This window comes from Nerophis lumbriciformis, linkage group LG34 (genome assembly GCF_033978685.3).
Source record: "Nerophis lumbriciformis linkage group LG34, RoL_Nlum_v2.1, whole genome shotgun sequence".
Classification (NCBI taxonomy): domain Eukaryota; kingdom Metazoa; phylum Chordata; class Actinopteri; order Syngnathiformes; family Syngnathidae; genus Nerophis; species Nerophis lumbriciformis.
The window spans coordinates 3,953,535-3,977,305 of record NC_084581.2 but is presented as its reverse complement, the minus strand read 5'-3'; the positions used below and the strand labels follow the sequence as shown (position 1 = coordinate 3,977,305).

Sequence of the window (23,771 nt, the reverse complement as noted above, 5' to 3'; positions counted from 1 at the left end):
AGTAGCTATTATCAACACAAGGAACATATGAAAGTGGTTTATGGATATGGAGACATTTTTGCAGTGTTAAACCTTTCCTTGACATGACAGTATTGTCAAATACAGGCGGTTATTTTGTGCTATGATGTTTCATGTTACGATGTTTTGTGGCACACCGTTTTGTGTTACAGCTTTATATGTTGTGTTACAGCATTTTATGTTGCTGTGTTTTGTGAAACAGCTTTTCCTGTTATGTGTTACAGCATTTTGTGTTGCTGCATTTTGTGTTCAAGGTTTCTGTGTTGTAATGTGTTACAGCGTTTTGTGTTACTGCGTTTTGTGTTGTAGCTTTCCGTGTTACGACTGATTTATACGGCATTGGGTGTTACAGTTTGTGTTACCACCTTTCATTTTGCGCACTTTCATGTTACACCGTTTTATGTTACGGCGTTTTGTGTAATGACTTTTTATGTAACAAGCAATGTTCCCTCTAATTTGTCATGTGTGTGAGCAAACTCCCGAGCATTCAGTGGGGCACATGTGAGCAAGATCAGACGTGCACACTGTGGCCACACCAGCGTCACACCTGTCCCAAACCTGACATCACAACAATTTAAATGTTTTATTAAAATAATTTTCTGATATAAGTGATTTTGCCCTCTTACAATGACAATAACAAAAAAACATGTTTTTCATGACCTATGTGCTAGTATTGTATGTCTGGCTGCGGGTCCTGCCTTTAAAATAAATGTTACCCCTTTCAGAGATTACATTTAGTTCCTGTAACTTTCTGTCTGTAAAATACATCTTTTTATTAGCATTTATTAAATCTAGTGACAATATTTCATGAATAATATCCTTAGATTAACATTCTTAATAAATGGCAGTAAAATAAGCACACATCTGATTGTGGAGTCAGAGTGTTACAACCTGGCATTTACACATTGTGTGGCGTTGGGGTTGTCCGACTTTTTGTGTGGCCATAAACGCAGCACTGGCTAACTGCCATCAGTGCGTGTGTTGGTGCAGGTGAGACAGAGCGAGCGGCTTCTGTTGAAACGACGGATGATAACGTTGGTTTAAGCCTGGTTTGTATGGCAGAAAATTACCAGTTTTTATAGATAAAAGTTTTTTTTACTCATGTTTTTGGTGTGGTTGCAAACAGTTTTGCTCAATAAAGTGATTGATGGAATTTCTGTCCGTAAAGTGTCTCGACAGACGAGAATTGAACTGTGTTGACAAAGATTGTTTTATTCATTGGGGTCACTCCTGTTGGCACTTGTCACTCACAGAGTTGCATTGCAAAATCATACAGAATAAATTGTAATGTGTTCATTTGTTTAAAGTTTGGATGGGATTTTTGATTTCCTGCGCGGCATTAATTTGCTGTGCGCAGAGGACGCGTGAGCAGTGCGCAATTGCGCAGGCACGCACCTAAGAGGACCGTTGGTAACAAGTGTTTTTGTTTCACCGTTTTGTGCTGCGATGTTACATGTTACAATTTGTTACAACATTTCATGTTATGGCATTATGTGTTGCGGCGTTTTGAGGAACTGTCTTTCATTTTAGGATCATTTTTTTTTACCACAGTTTGTTTAACAATGTGTTACAGCGTTTAATATTATGGAGGTTTGTCTTTCATATTTTTGTTATTGTGTTGGATTACGATGATTTATGTTATAATGTTTCGTGTTAAAATGTATTACAGCATTTGGTGTCATTACATTTCTTGTTATAGCATCTCGTGTTATGGCATTTTATATTACGGCGTTTCGTGTTACAATGTTTTACAGTATTTTGTGCTATGGCATTGTGGGTTATGGCGTTTTGTGTTGATGTGTTTCGTGTTATGGTGTTCCTTCTTACATCGTTCTGTGTTACAGCATTTTGTGAATACACTGGCTGGTAAAAAAAAAAACACTGTATCGTCTTTTTAGTTACTTTTGTACCCTTCATGATGTCTTCCAAGCTTACAGATTCTTCTGATGGCATTGTGTCAAAGAATAGAGATTAGGGATGTCCGACAATGGCTTTTTGCCGATATCCGATATTCCGATGTTGTCTAACTCTTTAATTACCGATACCGATATCAACCGATACCGATATCAACCGATATATACAGTCGTGGAATTAACACATTATTATGCCTAATTTGGACAACCAGGTATGGTGAAGATAAGGTACTCTTTTAAAAATATATATAAAATAAGATAAATAAATTAAAAACATTTTCTTGAATAAAAAAGAAAGTAAAACAATATAAAAACAGTTATATAGAAACTAGTAATCAATGAAAATTTGTCAAATTAACTGTTAAAGGTTAGTACTATTAGTGGACCAGCAGCACGCACAATCATGTGTGCTTACGGACTGTATCCCCTGCAGACTGTATTGATATATATTGATATATAATGTAGGAACCAAAATATTAATAACAGAAAGAAACAACCCTTTTGTGTGAATGAGTGGGAATGAGTGTAAATGGGGGGGGGGGGTTTTTTGGGTTGGTGCACTAATTGTAAGTGTATCGTGTGTTTTTTATGTTGATTTAATAAAAAAATTAAAAAAATAAATAAATAAAACGATACCGATAATAAAAAAAACGATACCGATAATTTCCGATATTACATCTTAACGCATTTATCGGCCGATAGGCCGATATTATCAGACATCTCTAATAGAGATGGTATTGTATGGATTGTGTCATTTCTCTCTTGGCTCTTGGCAAAGACATTCAAAGTCCTTCCCCTCTCCGTGTCTGCTCTGCTTGCTTTTTTGTTTTGTCTTGGACCTTCTTGTTGCCTCTTTTTGCACTGCTCTCCAAATCTATATAATGGAATTGATCAACTTTCCTCTCAACATAATTGACAAGATCTCGGGTTCAGGATCTCTGTCTGTCTTGTCGGAACGGTTGTTGCTGGACGACACCCAACGGACTCTTGGGAGAAGCGAGTGCTGTGTGCCTGACGACCCTTTCAGTCAAAGACACTGACGATTTCTACCTATTTGGAATCATGATAACAGGACGTCTGCTGATTGGAGTAAGTGTTGGCCTGTATCGACAACTGATATCCTTTCAAGGTACCCTAAAGCTGCCACAAATGATCGGAAGATGCGAGCAGATCTGTAGACACTCACTTTTGTGATTTTGGATAACATCAGACTGTCTGCCCTGCAGGATGAATTTGAGGACCAAAAATAAACAATTAAGGGTCAAAAAGTTTACAATTTGTTCTCACTCTCAAAAACAACCATTCTAATATTGTTTTCCCTGGCTGCGACTTGGCAAACTTGTGCTTCAAGATTACCTTTGAGGACAATGCAGTGAAGACGAAACAAACTCCACTCTGTCAACAACACCTGGAAAGATCAACTCTGTTCCCTTGACACCGCTTGCAGAACAACTCCAAGACCTACAGAATTCACACACACCTCATGGACCATGACTCCATATGCACACATACCCCCACCTCCACCCCACGCCTTTGCCACCGCGTCACCCCACGTGGTATTATGGACAACAGAACAGCTCCCTAGTGGCTGGCAGCTTCAGTGACGCTCTCCGACTTGTCTACTTGCAAGAGGATCTCCTGCTGGCCCCACTATGGACTGGACTCTCATATTATTAACCGTATCCACTCGACATCCATTGCATCTGTCACCCAAGAGGGGGACCCCACATCTGCGGTCCCCTCCACGGTTTCACGTTATTTCCATTGGGTTGAGTTTTTTCTTGCCCTGATGTGGGATTAAAGCTAAGGATGTCATTGTAGCTTGTGCAGCCCTTTGAGACATACTGTATGTGATTAAGGGCTATATAAGTAAACTTTGATTGATTGATATTGTGCACATTTTGTTGTTTTTATTAACATTCATATATGCAGTTATGAGTGAGTAATGTTGTGCAGTCCCTTTAAGTGACTCAGAGTTTTACCCAGAGGTGGAGGGTTGTTGTGACTGCCATTTTGGAATCTCCGTATGCACAAGAGAACTACTGCTTGTGTGATTAAACGGCGCACACATTTGTGTGTCAAAGATAGTTCAAGTTGTCTTGCTTTCGTATTACAAGCGCAACACTCAGTATGTGTCCATGCACCAAATTAGTCCGATTTCTCAAATAGTTTGGCTCTAATTGAGCCTCCTCAAGCCCATGCAAACCCCTTAATCCGATTGTGTTCGGTTTTTGAAAAGTCGGACTAACACACCTAGATTATGCGATTGCATTTTAAAGTGCATCGACGATAGAAAAAAAGAAACAGGGATTTATTTAAGAAGGTAACTAAGGAAATGTTGAATGCGTACTCCCAAACGAAATATGAGAGAGACTGAAGCACGTATTACAAATTACAAGAAGAATGCAAGATAGTTCAGAAAAATAGTAGCCAAGTTCATCAGAACAGTATGCAGTCGGGGCACAAACTGACTTTTCCTTCAAATTTAAAACTCCCTCCATCAATCCACAGAGAGCCTTTGCTGCCTTATGAATAAACTCCGAGACATTCAAAAGTTTGGTTTTCATGATTCTCGGTCCAAAAATTCCTTCAAAAAAACTCTCTGCCGTCTGTCTTTCTTGACTTCGGACCTGCCCCCGCTCTGATACATTCTTGGCATTAGCGTCATGTTCGTAGTGCAATCCAAGATCATTTCTTGATGCTGTTTACTATTTAACATCATCATAGCCATTAGAGACATAATATTTCTAATCTGTGTCAATATTACAGCGGACATGACAACATAGATCGGTAGGTTGTGAGTTCAAACCCCGGCCGAGTCATACCAAAGACTATAAAAATGGGACCCATTACCTCCCTGCTTGGCACTCAGCATCAAGGGTTGGAATTGGGGGTTGAATCACCAAAAATGATTCCCGGGCGCGTCACCGCTGCTGCCCACTGCTCCCCTCACCTCCCAGGGGGTGAACAAGGGGATGGGTCAAATGCAGAGGACAAATTTCACCACACCTAGTGTGTGTGTGACAATCATTGGTACTTTAACTTTAACTTTAAATAGCTAGGTTCTTAACTTGTCAGAAGACACAGACGCCTAGTGTGACGTCATATAGGTCAACCGGGAAATAAATCAATTAACCTGAAAGGAAATAAGCGCCCCACAGTGTACGAGAGGCACACTGCGTATGACCAATAGTCGCAATAGAGAAAGTGCATGGACACTTGGACTTGACATGTAGGTGTGAAAATACAAAAAAACTAACTATTTGAGAAAAAAGACTAATTTAGTGCATGGAAACGTTGTGACTGGTGACCCTGACACCTCACTGGACGCATTCAGTGAATTCTATCGACCATGACGGTGAATGCTGTTTCTCTGAAGCTGCCTGAGTTCTGGGAATCTTCCTCGACTGCATGGTTTGCCCAGGCTGAAGCACAGTTCGTGCTGCATGGTATCACTGAGGACGACACACAGTTCTATTATGTCGTTTCCTCCCTTGGGAGTGCTACTGCGACCAGAGTGGTCAGCGTCCTTACGCATCCACCGGAGCCAGAACAAATATCGCACGATGAAGGCTCACCTTTTAAAGACATTTGAACTTTCCGACACGGAGAGAGCTTTCCGCCTTGTTTCATTGCAGGGGCAAGCCCTCTGAACTGATGGACATCATCTTTGCGTGTGATATGAATCGTTGATTTACAAAATCTTATTTGGTATATCAATTATAATACTTTTTCTAAACAGATTACAAAAGCTCATCTCAGCTGCTGGCAACGTAAGTGCGTATATGGCCTCAAAACGTTTAAAAAAAAAAAAAAGTTAAATGATGAATCGATTTTAATAAACAATATTTGTGGTTAGGATGTGAATAATTTTTTCCCGGAACACCTAACCAATCTTATTAGTGGCCCATTATTAGTAGTATATTAATATCGTCAGCTGTAATATCCATCCATCCATTTTCTACCGCTTGTCCCTTTTGGGGTAGTGGGGGTTAGGGGGTTAGGCTGGAGCCTATCCCAGCTGCACTCGGGCGGAAGGCAGAGTTCACCCTGGACAAGTCGCCACCTCATCACAGGGCCAACACAGATAGACAGACAACATTCACACTCACATTCACACACGAGGGCCAATTTAGTGTTGCCAATCAACCTATCCCCAGGTGCATGTCTTTGGAGGTGGGAGGAAGCCGGAGTACCCGGAGGGAACCCACGCAGTCAAGGGGAGAACATGCAAACTCATACTTGCCAACCCTCCCGGATTTTCCGGGAGACTCCCGAAATTCAGCGCCTCTCCCGAAAACCTCCCGGGACGAATTTTCTCCCGAAAATCTATCTAGAATGATCGAGGGTGAGTTCTTGGTTTCTTATGTGGGTTTATAGTTAGGCAGTTTCATTAACGTCCTCCCAGCGCGGCAACAACACACAACAACAGCAGTCACGTTTTCGTCTACCGTAAAGCAGTTTGTCTGCGTAAACAGCAATGTGGTGACACTCTTAAACAGGACAATACTGCCATTTACTGTACATGCATATGTGACAATAACATCTAGGGCTTTTAGAGAATGCACAACTGCGCACACAACAAGGAGACGAAGAAGAATGCATCATCAGAGAGGGTGTTCAGCATGGTTGGAAAAATAGTGACAGAGAATTGGGGCGGCATGGCATAGTGGGTAGAGCAACCGTTCCAGAAACCTGAGGGTTGCAGGTTCGCTCCCCGCCTCTTACCATCCAAAAATCGCTGCCGTTGTGTCCTTGGGCGGGACACTTCACCCTTTGCCCCCGGTGCCACTCACACCGGTGAACTGAATGATGAATGATAGGTGGTGGTCGGAGGGGCCGTTGGCGCAAATTGCAGCCACGCTTTCGTCAGTCTACCCCAGGGCAGCTGTGGCTATGAAAGTAGCTTACCACAACCAGGTGTGAATGATTGATGGGTTCTACATGTAAAGCGACTTTGGGTACTTAGAAAAGCGCTATATAAATCCCAGTTATTAATTATTAGAGAATAGAACAAGGATGGACAATTCAACCCTTAACTCAACAATGAGTAGATGAGTGTTATGTGTGTGTATATGTGTAAATAAATGAACACTGAAATTCAAGTATTTCTCTTATTTATATATACTGTATGTATATATATATATATATATATATATATATATATATATATATATATATATGAAATACTTGATTTGGTGTATTCTAGCTGTAAATATACTCCTCCCCTCTTAACCACGCCCCCCCCACCTCCCAAAATAGGAGGTCTCAAGGTTGGCAAGTATGTGCAAACTCCACATAAAAAGATCCCAAGCTCGAGAATTGAACTCAGGACCGCTAACCACTGCATCACCGTGCTGCCGTGTCAGTCATATTAATATTAGAATACGATCAGGAAAAGGCTGATAAAAAAAAAGTCTACCACCAAATATATAAAAAAAAAATTTAACGGATTTTGACATAACCGCAAAACTGATTTTGCAAAAGCCCAATCTCAAATTTTATGTTCATGAAAGCGGGCATCATTAACAATAAAAAAAAAACACGGTGCACCAAGACTTGATGAGTTGGTCCAGGTTTATGTCGACGTGTTGTCCACATAAATGGAGTCTACTGTGATGTGTGTGTGTGTGTGTGTGTGTGTGTGTGTGTGTGTGTGTGTGTGTGTGTGTGTGTGTGTGTGTGTGTGTGTGTGTGTGTGTGTGTGTGTGTGTGCTCGTCCCGCAATGATTTTTTGTTGTTTCAACTAGAAAAAAACTTCCACTGCCAAGTATGTGGCTTTTATATCTTCCTGACATCTCCTGTACTTGGAAAGAGGCAACAAAATGAGTTATGTCCATGTGTAATGTCTGCTATTCCGATTATCTGTAATTACCCTGCAAGAGGAGGCACTCCAAACGGATGAACAGCGAGCAGAACGACCTGCACACAATGAGTGAGGTCTACATACCGAAAACTGTGCGTGCCGGGACAGACTCTTTATTTATCCAGAAGGACACTTGGGACAGGATGACTGTCATTATGCAGGGGATGTACGTCTGGATCATGAAGTATCCCATTTTCCGCTTCAAGTGGAAATAGACGGTCATGACCACATATTCACCTGCAGGATCAACACAGATAAGTTCGTTATCTTCACAAAACACTTTTCACTCAGGAAAAAAATTGGACAGTTGGTGCTTTTAAAGCATTTCCCCTCAAGAGAATAGCTGCCACATCAATGTGATGCTGCTAAAATGTTTTTTTGATTTTTTATTAGAGTATTGATGTGTGCTGAAAGCTTTTTTTTATGCCATCTGTGAACTATTTGCTCATTTGGGAAAATATGTCAGAAAAGTTCCAGAACTAAGATATCTTTCAAAGTTTTCCAGTTCCATGTAATCCTCCTGGACTTCAACGCACTTTCTGAGCATCCTCTGCCACGCCTTCATGCACTCCTGAAAGGATTCTTCTGGCATTCCTCACATCTTGTGGTCCACGCAGTGCCGCCCCTCCTTATACACAGACCTTGCGCTGTGCGTAGGGCCCCTGTTTTGCATGAAGCGCTGCGTATAAAATGTCAATTAATGAATAAAAGTGTGCTTCATATTAAATGTTACCCCAAACTTGTTCAGAGCCCCTTCCTGCTCTGTCACTGATAAGAATATAATGGCAAGTTTTCCTAGACATTCACACACAACGTTAGTGCTGGTTTTGTAAGACAGTCGTACTGGGTTCCTAGTAAGGACACATGTTTCTCTGACGGGTTTGGTCCCTGGGACCTTAGAGGCATTTTTTCACCACAAGTGGCGTCAAAGGGAGTTGGGCCTATTTACTGGTATTTACGATAGTCCATGGACTTATGGAAAATACTTACATACCCAATTTACCCCAAAAAAGGACCCTCTTAACCCTTAAAGGTCCCAAAGGACCCTAAAAGTGCAGATGCTCTAAAAAGTCTGAAAGATTCCAAGGGTGGGGACAGGGCTAGAGCTCTTTAAGATCCACTTTTTGGGCACCTAATTTATCAATGAGAACATTTGGATTCATTTGGGACTTTCCCAGGCCCCTCCAGGACCGAAATGGGTACAATTGGGATTGCGTAGATACTTGGGGGGAAAAAACGCTAGGGTAACTGTTGGTAAAAAAAAATTTTTTTAAAGTAAGCCGTAGTACTTTCTAACACTTCAGTGATTGGGAGTAATTTCAGGAAGGTTTGAAAATTCATGTTTGAATTATGCTAAATGTGTTATTTTGTACAAACAAAGTTCACAATTTATTGCCCATAAATTTGTTTTAGAACAAAACATGCATCACATTAAATTTAGCATTGATTAAAAAATTATAGAGATTGTTTCACATAAATAAAAAGTGTAAAAATGATTTTAAAATCAGGGGCCTCCAAATAGAATTCTGCTAAAGCGCCAAATTAGCCAGGAGCAGCCCTGTATCCACAACTCCCCAAATCTTTGTGGGCACACTTATTGACGCTCTGCACTCGTGGCAAGAACTCGCAGTAAACGTCAACGAATGTCCTGGAACTTTTCTGACACGCCTTGTGTATTGCCAGTGGGGAAAAATAACTTCTGAGGTTTCAATTTAATTCTGGCAGACAGCTGGACATAGTACGTCCAAGAAAAGACAGCAGATGAGCACGACTGACTAAGTCTCACCTGTGATGGATTTTATGGTTTCACTGGAAACCGTCTGGCCGATGAGATCATACTGAACCAGGCTGGAGGATTCAGGAGGTACCTCTACGGAGTGCTCTGACCCTTTAGTCCAAGTATAGATCATCTCAGTTATGGGATAGGCATCTGTGGGCAGCAAAGGAACACCAGTGACTCATTTACAATACAGTCACTACATTCACACACACACGCACATATTTATATACATACACATACATATACATATACATATACATATACACATACACACATATATATATATATATATATATATATATATATATATATATATATATATATATATATATATATATATATATATATATATATATATATATATATATATATGTATTTGTGGGAAAAAAATCACAAGACTACTTCATCTCTACAGGCCTGTTTCATGAGGGGGTTCCCTCAATCATCAGGAGATTTTAATGGGAGCATTCACATACCATGGTTTATATAGGGCACAGAGTGGGTGGGTACAGGCTGGTGTAGGGGCGTGGTGATTGGCTCATGTGTTACCTAGGAGGTGTTTCCGTCTGTGGCGGCATGCTGATACAATTTCGCTGCGCTTGTTGAGGGATGACATGTCTGGACGGTATATGATAAACAGTTTCTCTTTCAAGCATAGGTTGCATCTTTTATTACCACTATTGTAAGGTGTGCTGGATGCAAGAATTTGCCATGTTATTGAATATTCAACATTATTGTCTTTGAGGTCCCAAATGTGTTTGCTGAGTTCTGTGGTATTCCTCAGGTTTTGGTTCCTGAAAGAAGCCTTGTGATTGTTCCATCTGGTTTTAAACTCTCCCTCGGTTAATCCTACATATGTGTCGGATGTGTTAATGTCCTTGCGTGTTACCTTAGATTGGTAGACAACTGATGTTTGTAAGCACCCCCCGTTGAGAGGGCAATCAGGTTTCTTACGGCAGTTGCAGCCTTTGTTGGTTTTGGGGTCGCTCTGTCTGGGGGCCGACGGCTCATTTGCAATTGTTTTGTTGTGGTTTGAGATAATTTGTCGTATATTGTTCATACAGCTGTAGCTCTATTTAATGTTGTTCTTGTTGAATACTTTTCTTAGGCTGTTGCCTTTGGGAAAGTGTTTGTCAATCAGAGTGAGGAATTTGTGGCCAATATTAGTTGAGACGTTTTTGCTGTATGGGGGGTTGTACCAGATGATGTTGTTTCGTTTTCTGTTCTTTTTTGGTTGGTTTCCTGGCGTGGGTTCATAGGTGAGGGTGAAATTGTATCCGCTTTCATCAAGGGCTTTTTGGTACGGGGGGTTTGCTTGGTCAAATTCAGCTTTGCTAGATGACAGCATCGATAGCCTTTTATTAATTCCGGTAGGTATTCTTTTCGTGGTGGTGGGTGGGTGGTTGCTGTCATGGTGCACGTATTGGAGTGTTGTGTTGGATTTCGTGAATGGTTGGTAGCTGTTATTTCTCAGGTTGAAAGTGACGTCGAGGAAGTTGACGGTTTGCTTGTTGGCTTCAATCGTGATCCGTAGGCCGTTCTCTTTGAAAATTTGGCATATGCGCTTCTTGGTATTCTCGCTGCTCCTTGGCGAGGCGCGACACACTGCCAGTCCGTCATCACGGTAAATACCAAGGTTCAGGTTGAGGCTAGCGAGCTGGGAGAGGAGGAAACTCCCAACGAGTTCACACGTTTCTGCTCCGTCAAAACTTCCCATAGTGACGTCAAATGTTGCATTGTTCTTTTTTTGCCATGGTGTACTGTTGTGGATGAGAATGGAGTTTTTTGCGTGGATGATGATGTTTCTTTCGTTGCCTGTGATTGAGTCGTAGTCTGAGGCGAAGTCTAGTGCTTGAGTCAGTAGGTCTTGCGTGATGGAAGGGTAAAATTCTTCGATATCGAAGGAGATAAAGTTGTGCTGTTGTTTGTCTTGGATGTTGTTGAACCATTTGATTACTGCTGCTGTATTTCTCCATTGGTTGAGTGGTGTTTTGTCCTTGATTTTTGTGTTGACTCTGTCCAGGATTATTTTGCTGATTTTTCCTATTTCAGATTTAGTTGGGTTTATTAGTCGGCATGTTGGGTTATTTGCGAAGTTGGGTTTGTGGTCCTTCAATGTGATGAAGGCTTCCTTGTTGGCTGTGGCGTCCACCCTGTCCTCAATGTCCAGTTCAGCCGCGATCCTTTTATTTTCCAGGTGGATGTTCTCAGGAAACAGAGTGGACCGACACCAGCTGGACTGCTGCTGAGTGGTCCAAAGTCATGTTTTCTGACGAAAGCAAATTTTGCATTTCCTTTGGAAATCGAGGTCCCAGAGTCTGGAGGAAGACAGGAGAGGCACAGGATCCACGTTGCCTGAAGTCTAGTGTAAAGTTTCCACCATCAGTGATGGTTTGGGGTGCCATGTCATCTGCTGGTGTCGGTCCACTCTGTTTCCTGAGATCCAGGGTCAACGCAGCCGTCTACCAGCAAGTTTTAGAGCACTTCATGCTTCCTGCTGCTGACCTGCTCTATGGAGATGGAGATTTCAAGTTCCAACAGGACTTGGCGCCTGCACACAGCGCAAAATCTACCCGTGCCTGGTTTACGGACCATGGTATTTCTGTTCTAAATTGGCCCGCCAACTCCCCTGACCTTAGCCCCATAGAAAATCTGTGGGGTATTGTGAAAAGGAAGATGCAGAATGCCAGACCCAAAAACGCAGAAGAGTTGAAGGCCACTATCAGAGCAACCTGGGCTCTCATAACACCAGTGCCAGAAACTCATCGACTCCATGCCACGCCGCATTAACGCAGTAATTGAGGCAAAAGGAGCTCCAACCAAGTATTGAGTATTGTACATGCTCATATTTTTCATTTTCATACTTTTCAGTTGGCCAACATTTCTAAAAATCCCTTTTTTGTATTAACCTTAAGTAATATTCTAATTTTGTGACACACGGAATTTTGGATTTTCATTTGTTGCCACTTCAAATCATCAAAATTAAATGAAATAAACATTTGAATGCATCAGTCTGTGTGCAATTAATAAATATAATGTACAAGTTACACCTTTTGAATGCAATTACTGAAATAAATCAAGTTTTTCAAAATATTCTAATTTACTGGCTTTTACCTGTATATATGTATGTGTACATATATGTATGTGTATATGTATAAGTATATGTGTATATATATGAACAGTATATGTATGTATATGTGTGTGTATAATTTATATATACACAGATACATACACACATATATACATATATACACACACATAAATGTATATACATAAATATGTATATATATATATATATATATATATATATATACATATATGTAGATACACAAGTATATATATACATATACACAGATATACATATACAAATATGTACATGTATATATACATGTATATATACATAAATATATACATATGCATGTATATACATATACATATATATATGTATGTATGTATATATATTTATATATACATATACATATATACACATATATAAATACATATATATACATATACATATATATTTACATATACACATACATATATACGCAAATATACTGTATATATACACACACATACATACGTATACACATTTTTATATACACACGTATATATATATATATATATATATATATATATATATATATATATATATATGCTTGAGCTTGAGCTTAGTAGAGCACGCAAACCTTTAGGCAGTGATGGGCAGTAACAAGCTACATGTAGCTAAGCTATGTAGCTTGGCGGTAGCTTAGTTACTTTTTTAATGAGTAGATAGTCCAGTAGGTTAGTTCATTTTTTAACCCATGTAGCGAGATAGCTTACATCAAAGCTACAAACTACAAAGAGAGAAAAGGGCCTGTGAATCGAAGCCGGAAAAAATATTGAGAAAATACAATGACCTGGATGAATGAGAACATCCATTTGTACGGAGAAAAGCCATGATGAATGGTTGGTGTTTGTATGATGAGCCACAATTGGCTAAGGTTAGGGCGAAACATTACGGATTGGCCAATCAGAGGCAAGATAAGGCGGGTCATGGAAAACTAGTAAGCAAAACCATAACAGTCATGCACTCATGTCACATGATCACGAGGGAGTCAGAGACAGAGGGACGCTTCAAGCTGACGACTCAGAGGAAAAAAAAAAAAGAACAATAGTTGAAAATGGCAGAGGGATTCTCTCCTGCTGATTAAATTGTTCCTTTAGTGATGAAGATGACGTGCAGGAAACCCACAATAATGTTTGTCTTTGGCCATATTTAGACACATGTATACGTTTAGAGAAAACAATGCCCAAAACCTTAGTTTTTATTTGTGAACCAAAATCCCAACTGCTCTCTTCATCTCAGACGTGGAACACACATTAAGGTGAGTTGAGTTCATGTAAAGTTTTACTGCACATAACCAGATAGTTAATAGTAATGGACCCTTATTGTGTCCATTTGTACACTCTCAGTTACATTAACCTTGATATTATACATGTGGGTCTATAGATATAAATACCGTTAAATATAGTTTTGAAGTAGCAAGCTACTTTTGTAGTGTAGCTTCTAGTGTAGCTTGCTACAATTCTCTGGGGATAGCTTCCCTTGTAGTTTAGCCACATTTAATCGAGAGTAACTTGTAGCTTAGCTTACTACAATCCGATGCCTGTTTTTGCTAATATCAAACTGATATCAATACAAAATAACATAAAATTCAGACAATCTTAAGCTCAAACCCCTTCCTGGAGCTGTTCTTCGGGGGTCTTTACAGTGTTACCTAAATTTGTTACAGTTTTTCTTCACTCAAGGTTGCAAATATCTCCTCCTAATGTTGATGAAAGAAACTTGGGAGTGGCTATTCTTGTCAAGGTGAAAAGCCAGTGCTGCAATATAATTGGATCACACTTGCATTCTATGATTAAATGTATTCAAATGTGTTCTCTTGCAATAAATACAAGATTGCAATACTTTGGAATAACTTCAAGGTAAGTAACATGTCTGACAAAGGCTGCAATTAAGTCCTGCAGCAGTGTGACTGGCGGCGTTTAGGGACAAAAAGCATATTATTAAGATTGCGTTTTAATGTCCCAAAGTTTCCCACCAGAGTGCTTTGGCCAGTCTGTAGATGCGCCACAAAATGACAGCTGTCTTTGCGTCGCACTCCCTATGGGACTCAGCACCAGCAGGACACCAACTGTGCTGCCAAAATGAAATGACTCTGGTGTGTCATGGAGTGTGCACACAAGTCCAGATGGAGAAGCAGAAAAGAGAGAGGGAGGAAGAGGGGGAAGTGAAGGCAGAGGAGAACGAGGGGAAAGTAAGCACACATACACACACACACACACACACACACACGCACACACACACACATACACCATCTATGGAAAATAGCTGCATAGGTCTTTGCTATCCTGGGGCAAAGGAAGGGATTCTGACCTTTCCTTTGCTTGAGGCCACATCACATCGGGGGTCACTTTCTCCTGACTGGAGGTGAGCGCCAGGAAGAGCAGGACGACAATAACCTAAAATGTGTCCTCTACAATGTCACCGTGCTGCGTAAATGACGGCAGATTGGCCAAGAGGAAAGGCAAGGCCTGATTTCCATGACTTGTCTCTCTCTCTCTCTCAGATATCCTCTCACAAATCTGCTGCCTTCGTCTGATAAGAACAAGCTTGTCTGTTTGGGTAGCTACTTGAATTGAGATAAGGCATTTCTGCTGACCAGTCGGCCAGCCACAAAACAATGGCGCTGAGTTGGGCTTTCATTGTTCACTGTGCTGAAATTGTGGTGATTTAGCGCCGTACAAGTTTTGTGCTTTGCAGTAAAGACTCCATGATTGTGCAAGAATGGGAGAAGTAATGTGATTGAGATACACACACACTCGCACAACACTTACAGCTTCCGAACTTGAGGGGGCACGCATGTCCGTCCATGGGGAAGTTCACCAGCTTCATGGGACATTCTGCACTAATCGTCAATCTGTTGCCAGGCAGAAGAAAGGAAGACCAGTTAGTGATAGACTAGAAACGTGAACATAACACCCAAGACTTCTGCCACCCTGTTATGTTGAAAGCTAGTGAAAGCTCTTACTATTATGTTAGATCCACTATGGACTGGACTCTCACAATATTATGTCAGACCCACTCGACATCCATTGCTTTCGGTCTCCCCTAGAAAGGGGGGGGTTTACCCACATATGCGGTCCTCTCCAAGGTTTCTCATAGTCATTCACATCAACGTCCCACTGGGGTGAGTTTTTCCTTGCTCTTATGTGGGCTCTGTACCGAGGATGTCGTTGTGGCTTGTGCAGCCCTTTGAGACACTTGTGATTTAGGGCTATATAAATAAACATTGATTGATTGATTGATTGATTGATAGTGTACTGATGCGCATGTGTGTGTGTGTATATGCAGTTTGTCATAGAAGACGTTTCGCCTCTTATCCATGCAGGCGTCATCAGTTCCTCTTGTTGTGGGGCAGACTGGCCACCAAATTTAAGATAAAATAAATATGTTCACTTACATTAGCCGCATCGGTCCATAAACCGCAGGTAAATACCGGTACGATATAGTTAGTAAATGTTTATTTACATACCTTTAATTGTTTCCAAATGGTGCCTGTAACGCGCAGTAAAACGGCTTATCAAACAAAACAGAAGTCATCGCCATGGACCATCCCTGAACAGAGGTGGGCTGCAACAGCACCTATCTCCCACATACAACACTGTCATTTCACTAATAAATAACAACAGGACATAGGCACTCTTTGGTTGATGGTAGAGGTCACTTTTCAAAAATAATTTTTGATCGTTAAGCCACACAATACTTCAATGCTAAAAGGGGATGATTCCATTCTATTAGCTGCTGTTGGTTTTGGTGTTGTTGTTGTTAAGCAATTGGTACTTCTGCACAGGACTCAAAAAGATTGTCTGCTTGAAGTCCTCCTCATAGACCGTAACAATTTTGTGCAGGAGTGCAGGTCAACACCCGACATCGAGAGCAGCAAAGATTAGTGGTTGCGCACGACGTCGAGAAAGGGTTGCGTCCTTTACACGCAAAGGAATGGCGGTCACAAATGCGCAAAAGCTATGTTGTTATCCTCACTCCATTTGCGAAGGCGCCGACCTTGCTTGTCGCCAGATGACCAGAAGCCGCTGGTTCCTGAGGCTTAACGTCTCCTGGGTTTTAATCAGAGCCCTGTTAGCCGGGATGTGGCCCTAATACTGCTGGGTGCCCGACCTGTCCGCCACAGGTGGCCCTACCAGGAACCATAGTTCCAAACGGCGTAGCTCCGACACTACAACATTGCCACCACTCCTACCATGGTTAGGTAGGGTTAGACCTCAGGGGGGGCTCCTTTGCATCTTAAAAGGTGTCATTTTTTTTCTACATTTAAAACATTTCCTTGTGTAATGGTAATGGTGGCTCTTAGGTCAGAATTTTGCATGATTTTGTTTTGCAGACCATTTTCAAGACGCTTTCTGACTGTCTCTTCAGAATGCGCCGTTTTATGTTGTTTTGTGTTTTTTGTCTTATTTACGTGCCAAAACCCTCATCCAGTCCAAGCCCTCTTCAACTGCATCTCCACCTCGTTGTCCATGTCTACCGACAGATATAAGTTAGAACTATATGCTACTTTTTATTAGAAATGGCAACAGTGGAGGATGAATGTGCTTGTACGAGCCAGTCTGAACCACAACAAGACGATAGTGAAAATAAGGATTACAACTTGACTACAACTGGATAAAAAGGGCAGACTTGGGTAAACCTTTACCATATATGGAGATATCTGCTGACGTAACAAAGGTAAAATATGCACGCTGAACAAAGCATACGTAGCAGGATATCCTTGTAAACATGCTGGTTTTAGGTCTGAAAATGCCATCAACATAAAGTCCTGGAGCTTTTCTGACGCACTGGGTGTTTTTTTTGGTTTGAAATGTAAATTATTTTTAGTGGAATTGGGAAATTAACCAATTAGTTGAACAATAGGTGATAATTGTGACAAGTAGAGGTGGGAAAAAATATGGACAAGGCAATATGTCACAACAATTTTTAACAATTGTTATTTTCTATTTTTTTTTTCGTTTAGTTGAATGTATCTCAAGGACAACCTCCGCACCTACACTAATCAAAGTGTCACTGCACTTCTACCTCACTAATGGGGTGGTGAGCAAGGCAGTACAAGAAGTGGACAGTTAGATGGTATTTTTTTACATTTATGTGGCTACAACCGGATTGCACAATTGCAATAAATAGATTGGATCAATTAAATGACATTGTTTTTTGTCCAATGAAATATTACTGTAATCTAGTGTACATACATACAACTTGTATTTTAAGCTGCCCTTTGAATGAGTCAGTCAATGATTTACAATATCGAATTATATGGCAACACTATTTCGTATCGTGACTCAAGTGAAGTCCTTGCCAAACCCCAGACCTAATGACAATTGTCAGGAATTGTTCATTAATAGCTTCTTTAAAAATGTTTTGTTTGTGAAGTACTCTTACAGACCTAGTGACCTGAATAACAAACCATGTTTTTAATCTGTTCATTAGTATGCTAGCATAGAAACAAGAGTTCAGAACATTCAGGGAAAGATTACAACACTTTGACTGCAACCATACACACTGATGCCAACTCAGTGGCATTGCTTCATTGCTCTTCTTTTTGTTTCTTTTTACAGAATTAAAGTGCTAAGTGTTTAGACAACTGCTAAAAAGTTATATATATGTGGAAAAACATCAACACTTTTATACTGCAATGGGAAAAATTAGCTCATTTAAGTGAAGCCCAAATAGTTAAAGAAGAAAATGCTGTTGACTCCTCATCCTTCAATTGCTAGCCCTGAAAACGTCATTCAGGACTTGTTTTTCGATCAATATTTAGCAGCTACACTCAAATATCTTTCATGGAAGTGTTTTTGACTGAATGTTGACTCCAAATAGTTTACACCAAGTACGGATTTGGTCTCACAGGGAATTTGCCTGACCGCTCAGCTAAGTCTGTCTTGTGCTGCCATCTGAAATAAACGCAAACTCTGGCAGGCTATGAATTATGGATTCCCCTTCTGTGGGTTTTGTTCAATACAATACCCATTATCGAGTTCTGCGAATGTAATCGATTACGACGGCCATGGGCATAGCACCTCATGGTGTAGAGAATGGTGCCGTTCTTCATGATGCGGAACAGTTTGTTGGGCGCCGTCATGTTGTGGGCCACCGACTTCTTGCCGTTCCTGAAGAAAGTGTCTGGTGTCCAAACTTTGGTCACCATCAAGTTGTTGAGCCTTAAAATCTCAATGGGACCCTCGTACGTCAACCTTCGGTCCACCCACGTTTGCCGAAAGAACACATCCATCGTATATTCCTAAAAAATAAAACCAAGGCAACTAAAAATCCACATTTCCAATGTTTTGTTGGATGAGACTCACAATACACTGCTCAGAAATATAAAATAAATATCTCAATTACACACCCCAGATCTATTCCAGATCGTAATTTAAAAGTCTACTGTAGTCGCATATTCTCACATTTCATTTATCTGCCATAAATTGTACATTACAATATAGTACAAATGAATGTTGTCTGTCTATCTGTGTTGGCCCTGCGATGAGGTGGCGACTTGTCCAGGGTGTACCCCGCCTTCCGCCCGATTGTAGCTGAGATAGGCTCCAGCGCCCCCCGCGACCCCAAAGGGAATAAGCGGTAGAAAATGGATGGATGGATGGAATTGTACATTATTACTTTTTTAATGGTAGCTTCAATAGAGAATGGTTTGAGTTCGCATGTTCTCCCCGTGACTGCGTGGGTTCCTCCGGGTACTCCGGCTTCCTCCCACCTCCAAAGACATGCACCTGGGGATAGGTTGATTGGCAACACTAAATTGGCCCTTGTGTGTGAATTTTGAGTGTGAATGTGTCTGTCTATCTGTGTTGGCCCTGCGATGAGGTGGTGACTTGTCCAGGGTGTACACCGCCTTCCACCCGAGTGCAGCTGGGATAGGCTCCAGCACCCCCCGCAACCCCGAGAGAGATTAGCGGTGGAAATTGGATGGATGGATGGTTTGATGACGCAATCTGCAGGTGGAAAATAAGAGTACTGCAGCTATGAATCCAGCAGAGAGTGCTGTCTCGCAGGTCACACCAGCGGGAAGATGCGGTTGACAAGACCTGATGTTGTGTAACTAACTGCATGTTTTGTAAAACACTATATACTCTAATTGTTTCTTCATGTCTAAAACTCAATTTAAAATGTGTTTAATAACTGTGAGAGGCATATTATAATTAAGGGTGTCCTAATTCGATATTGATATCGGATGTCAATACGATATCAACAAGAGCACAAGTATGGGATTATATTGGCTTGTATACAAGCGGTCCAGTGGCACCTTTACTTATTTATCTAAATGTCTTTCAATAAGCACACAAGTGTGTTTTTTTCTTGTACTTAAGTCAAATAATTTACAAAAGGTCATTTACAAAGTACACTATAGGCTACTTAGAGTTAGGAGCTACACAACAGCTAAGCACACCATAGCACACAAGCTAGAGATAGGTAATACAAGTCCTCAATTGAACAATAGTGCAGTCTAAAATAGCACGTGTCAATATAAAGAAGTATATAATAATTATAGTTGCATATTACTTGTAGCTACAACATCTCCAAGGCAGAAGCGAACTAGAAGGTATCCAGTAACAAACGTTTCCACATCATTTAATTTACTGCATCATAATCTTAATTTAATAAATGATTGTGGCCACTAGGTGTCACCAAAAAAAACGATTACTACTTTACTTCAATTTAAAGACATCATAAATCCGATCCAGATTGTTAATGATGAGTAGGTCAGTGTTTTTCATACATACCATTGTTCTATGTTTGACTAATTTCACTTGATCAAATATTTTTTAACATTACCCGCTACAAAATAACAAAAGTATGTATAATTTGTGCTAATATTGTAGCAGATCAATATTGTATCGTATTGGTATCGTATCGGAAGTGAAAAGGTTGTATCGGGACACAACTAATTATAATGTTTATGTAAAAAATTTTAGGGTGCTTTATGGGCGAGTCCATTTTTCACAGTTTTCCGATATTCGTAGGGGTTACCCTTTTAAGATCCCTGTAAATGTTAAAAAAAACTGCAACATAACAACATGTAACCTAATAAATGCATTTATTAGAAAAAGTCAATGAAGGTTATGGCAAGCAGACACATTTTTTCAAAGTTAAGCATTGAGGCTATAAAGTTTGTCCTATTTGATTACTCGATTAATCGACCAAACTAAATCGACAGATTACTCGATTACTAAAATAATCAATAGCTGCAGCCCTATTCTAATCCCAGACTCAAATCAGGGCATTAGTCAGCTACTGACAGCCTGTCTGTGGTGTAAAGAGGTGGAACCAGTCAGTGAAATCAACGCCTTCATCATTCAGGAACTACTGAGACACTCCAGCTACCCTGAGCCTGGACATGGTGGTGCACTAGGAGGAACCCTGTGACAATTGGTCTGAGGAGTTGTGGTGCCAATCACTGTCGGACTCTCATTCAGCAGGTGGCCTGTCTCCAAGATGCTTATCTATACTCTTGAAACCATGCTTGAACACAACAAACCTCGTGGCCATGGCACATCCTGGAGAAGCTGTACTATCTGATCTATTCTGTGGGTTGCACGGACTGGGGGGGGGGGAATGAAAAACTAGCCCAAAAACCAGCAGAAGGAATAAGGTGGACACCACCTCCAAAACCTTTCAGAGAAGACTAAGTTTCAACTGGCGCACTTCTGTACTTACATTTCTGAGTGCACTAAGAAGAATGATATGAACTGCAGTACACTGAAGGTAGCCAAATGCCTGTGTAGATTCTCAGTATATCCAGGTCATTGTACCGCAAAGGTTGAATGGAGGCAACTGAACTCTTCTTGTTTTTGAAAACTTTTCATCCAAAGTGTTTATTCAGTTCTGAAGTGTGGAGTTTCCCTATTTATGTCTCTGGTGGGTGTGTTCCCTAGGGGTGGTCACAATGGAATTGTTGTTGTTGTTGTTGTTGTTGTTGTTGTTGTTGTTGTTGTTGTTGTTGTTGACCGGACAATCGCCTTGCATAACAATAGGTCATTCGCCTGGCGGTTGGCAAAACAACTCGTTTGTGTGCACTCTTTTCGTGGAATGAGACAATTTTTGGGGGAGATATCAGGACATTGTTGCTAGCAGATGATAGGTGATAGCTGAAACCTTTAGAGTTGGACCAGGGGTGTCACTAAGTTTTAAGAATAGGGGGAGATTAGCCCACAGGAGATTGACTTGGAAAAAATGTTGCTCTTGAAAGGTGGTGGAGTGATTGTTATTAGTATAATTTCTGATGATAATCATACGTGAATGAGCTCAGCTCTCTTTTTTCTGAGCTAAAAGAAGTGACAGAAATCAATCACCATCATGCTAATAGTTTGACTTGGCCTGCTAGCCAGGTTTTTATTTATCAAAATGGGGAGCACCTGGTTCATTAATTACAGCCGACTGTTAGCTGTTAGCTATTAGCTCTTAGCTGGAGTTAATACTTCCAGCAGTTGTAAAAACGTACTTTCTTGAAAAACTTCCGTAGGTCCATCGTGTAGGCTAGGTCTCTTCATTTTGCTGCTCTCTGTTTGGCCGTAACTTGGGTTTGACAAATACTGAGGTCAAAAAAATGGTGGTCAAGAGGAGCTTTAAAAGGCTGAACTCATGTTTATCCCTGCACCATATAAATAATATTCCCTTGAGGAACGCAATTATTTTCCAGAATAACAAAAGCTTCCATTGAGGTAGAACTATCGCGTCGTATATTGTCTAACATCTTTGACAATCAGCATGATTTTGTAATAGTCCACTCTTTTTTATTACAATGGTGAAGATTAGCGTATTAAACAATTTTAACATCTTACTACAATTTCAACAGGGATTTGAACCCAAAACCTTCTGCTTTGCTCCTCAAATACTAATGACACACACAACAAGAGGCACCGGAAGTCCCCATATTTTCATCAGTGACAGGGCATGACGTGGCCAGGAATACGGTTGGGGTCAATTTGTATATGAAGTGCCTTGACAAACTCATATTTCTGCGTATTTACACTGTATATTGAATGTGTCTGCACTTTTTCGTAAAAAAAAAAAAAAAAAAATCCCACTAAATTATTTAGCGGTGCTTAAGAATATTTTAGGGAGTATCAGGCCCCCTAAAACAGGTCTAATGACGCTAATGACTTGGAAAGACTTATTCTACTCAATATTCACCATCTGGCCCCTGCTCCAGCAGCTCCAGTTGACACCACTGATCAACAGTTCCTTCCTCCGACCAAGGAGAGCGTCTAGAACCCGCTTCCTGAGGGTGGGCTACTACTGGCATCCCTCCATCGAGGCCGCCACCACCTCTTGGCCAGCGGGGTTGCCACCAGTACCGCCTCCAGTGGATGTTTACCTGCACGCTGTCTCCTGTCTGCGTATCTTGGGGTTCCAACTACTGCAACCATGCCACGGAAATGTAACTATATGGAGCACCATTTCCTCTTCAATGCCAATCTCATTTTTGTATATTCCGGCATCTTATGCAGTGGACATTTGATTTTTGTCTATTCATTGTCCGATTTACGAAATTCGGGAAAAAAAATCACAGTCTGTAGGAACGCTCTGCTGTTTTTAAGGACCTACTGCAAAAAAGATTGGTTTATGTTGTGGGGATCACTGCTAGTTGCTCTTGATAGCATACATGCCAGCATACAAAAGAAAGGCTTTGCCCAAAATCTAACGACTATGTACTTTTTTAGTCCAGGCCAACACCCTAGTGTACTCATTGAAGTGTACTGACAGAACCATTCCATTTGGTGTTTCACTGTGAGGATCATGTGTTCCCGTTACTTTTCTGAGCAGTGTAAAAGAGCAAAAACATAACCTTTCATGCGCTAATAACTGGAGTGCGTACCATTTCAACGTCGGAGACAGGCCCAAAACTTGTCACATAAATGTCTGTCTTGACCTCAGTCACGGGTCCTGATGAGACAACGAAACACAGTTCATCTTCAAATGAGCCATCGGTCCTGAACACATCTTCCTTACATCTAATAGGTCAAGCTCACCTCACCCGCACTCGGCAGCATATACATTATGACCATGTTTTAAAAACATCATCCTGTTTGATTAGTTTCCCCTCCAGTGAAGGAATGC

At 40.8% G+C, this 23,771-nt stretch overlaps 1 protein-coding gene across 1 annotated transcript in view; it reads right to left on the bottom strand.

Moving 5' to 3' along the window:
* Positions 1 to 23,771, bottom strand: part of gabra4 (gamma-aminobutyric acid type A receptor subunit alpha4) — a 46,812-nt gene that overhangs the window by 15,849 nt on the left and 7,192 nt on the right. Inside the window, exons 3-7 of the mRNA XM_061929354.1 lie at positions 23,530 to 23,597; positions 18,716 to 18,936; positions 15,461 to 15,543; positions 9,584 to 9,727; positions 7,882 to 8,034 (exon numbers count right to left, since the gene is read on the bottom strand). Coding sequence (XP_061785338.1) covers positions 7,882 to 8,034; positions 9,584 to 9,727; positions 15,461 to 15,543; positions 18,716 to 18,936; positions 23,530 to 23,597 — 669 coding nt within the window. The remainder of the gene's footprint in view (positions 1 to 7,881; positions 8,035 to 9,583; positions 9,728 to 15,460; positions 15,544 to 18,715; positions 18,937 to 23,529; positions 23,598 to 23,771) is intronic.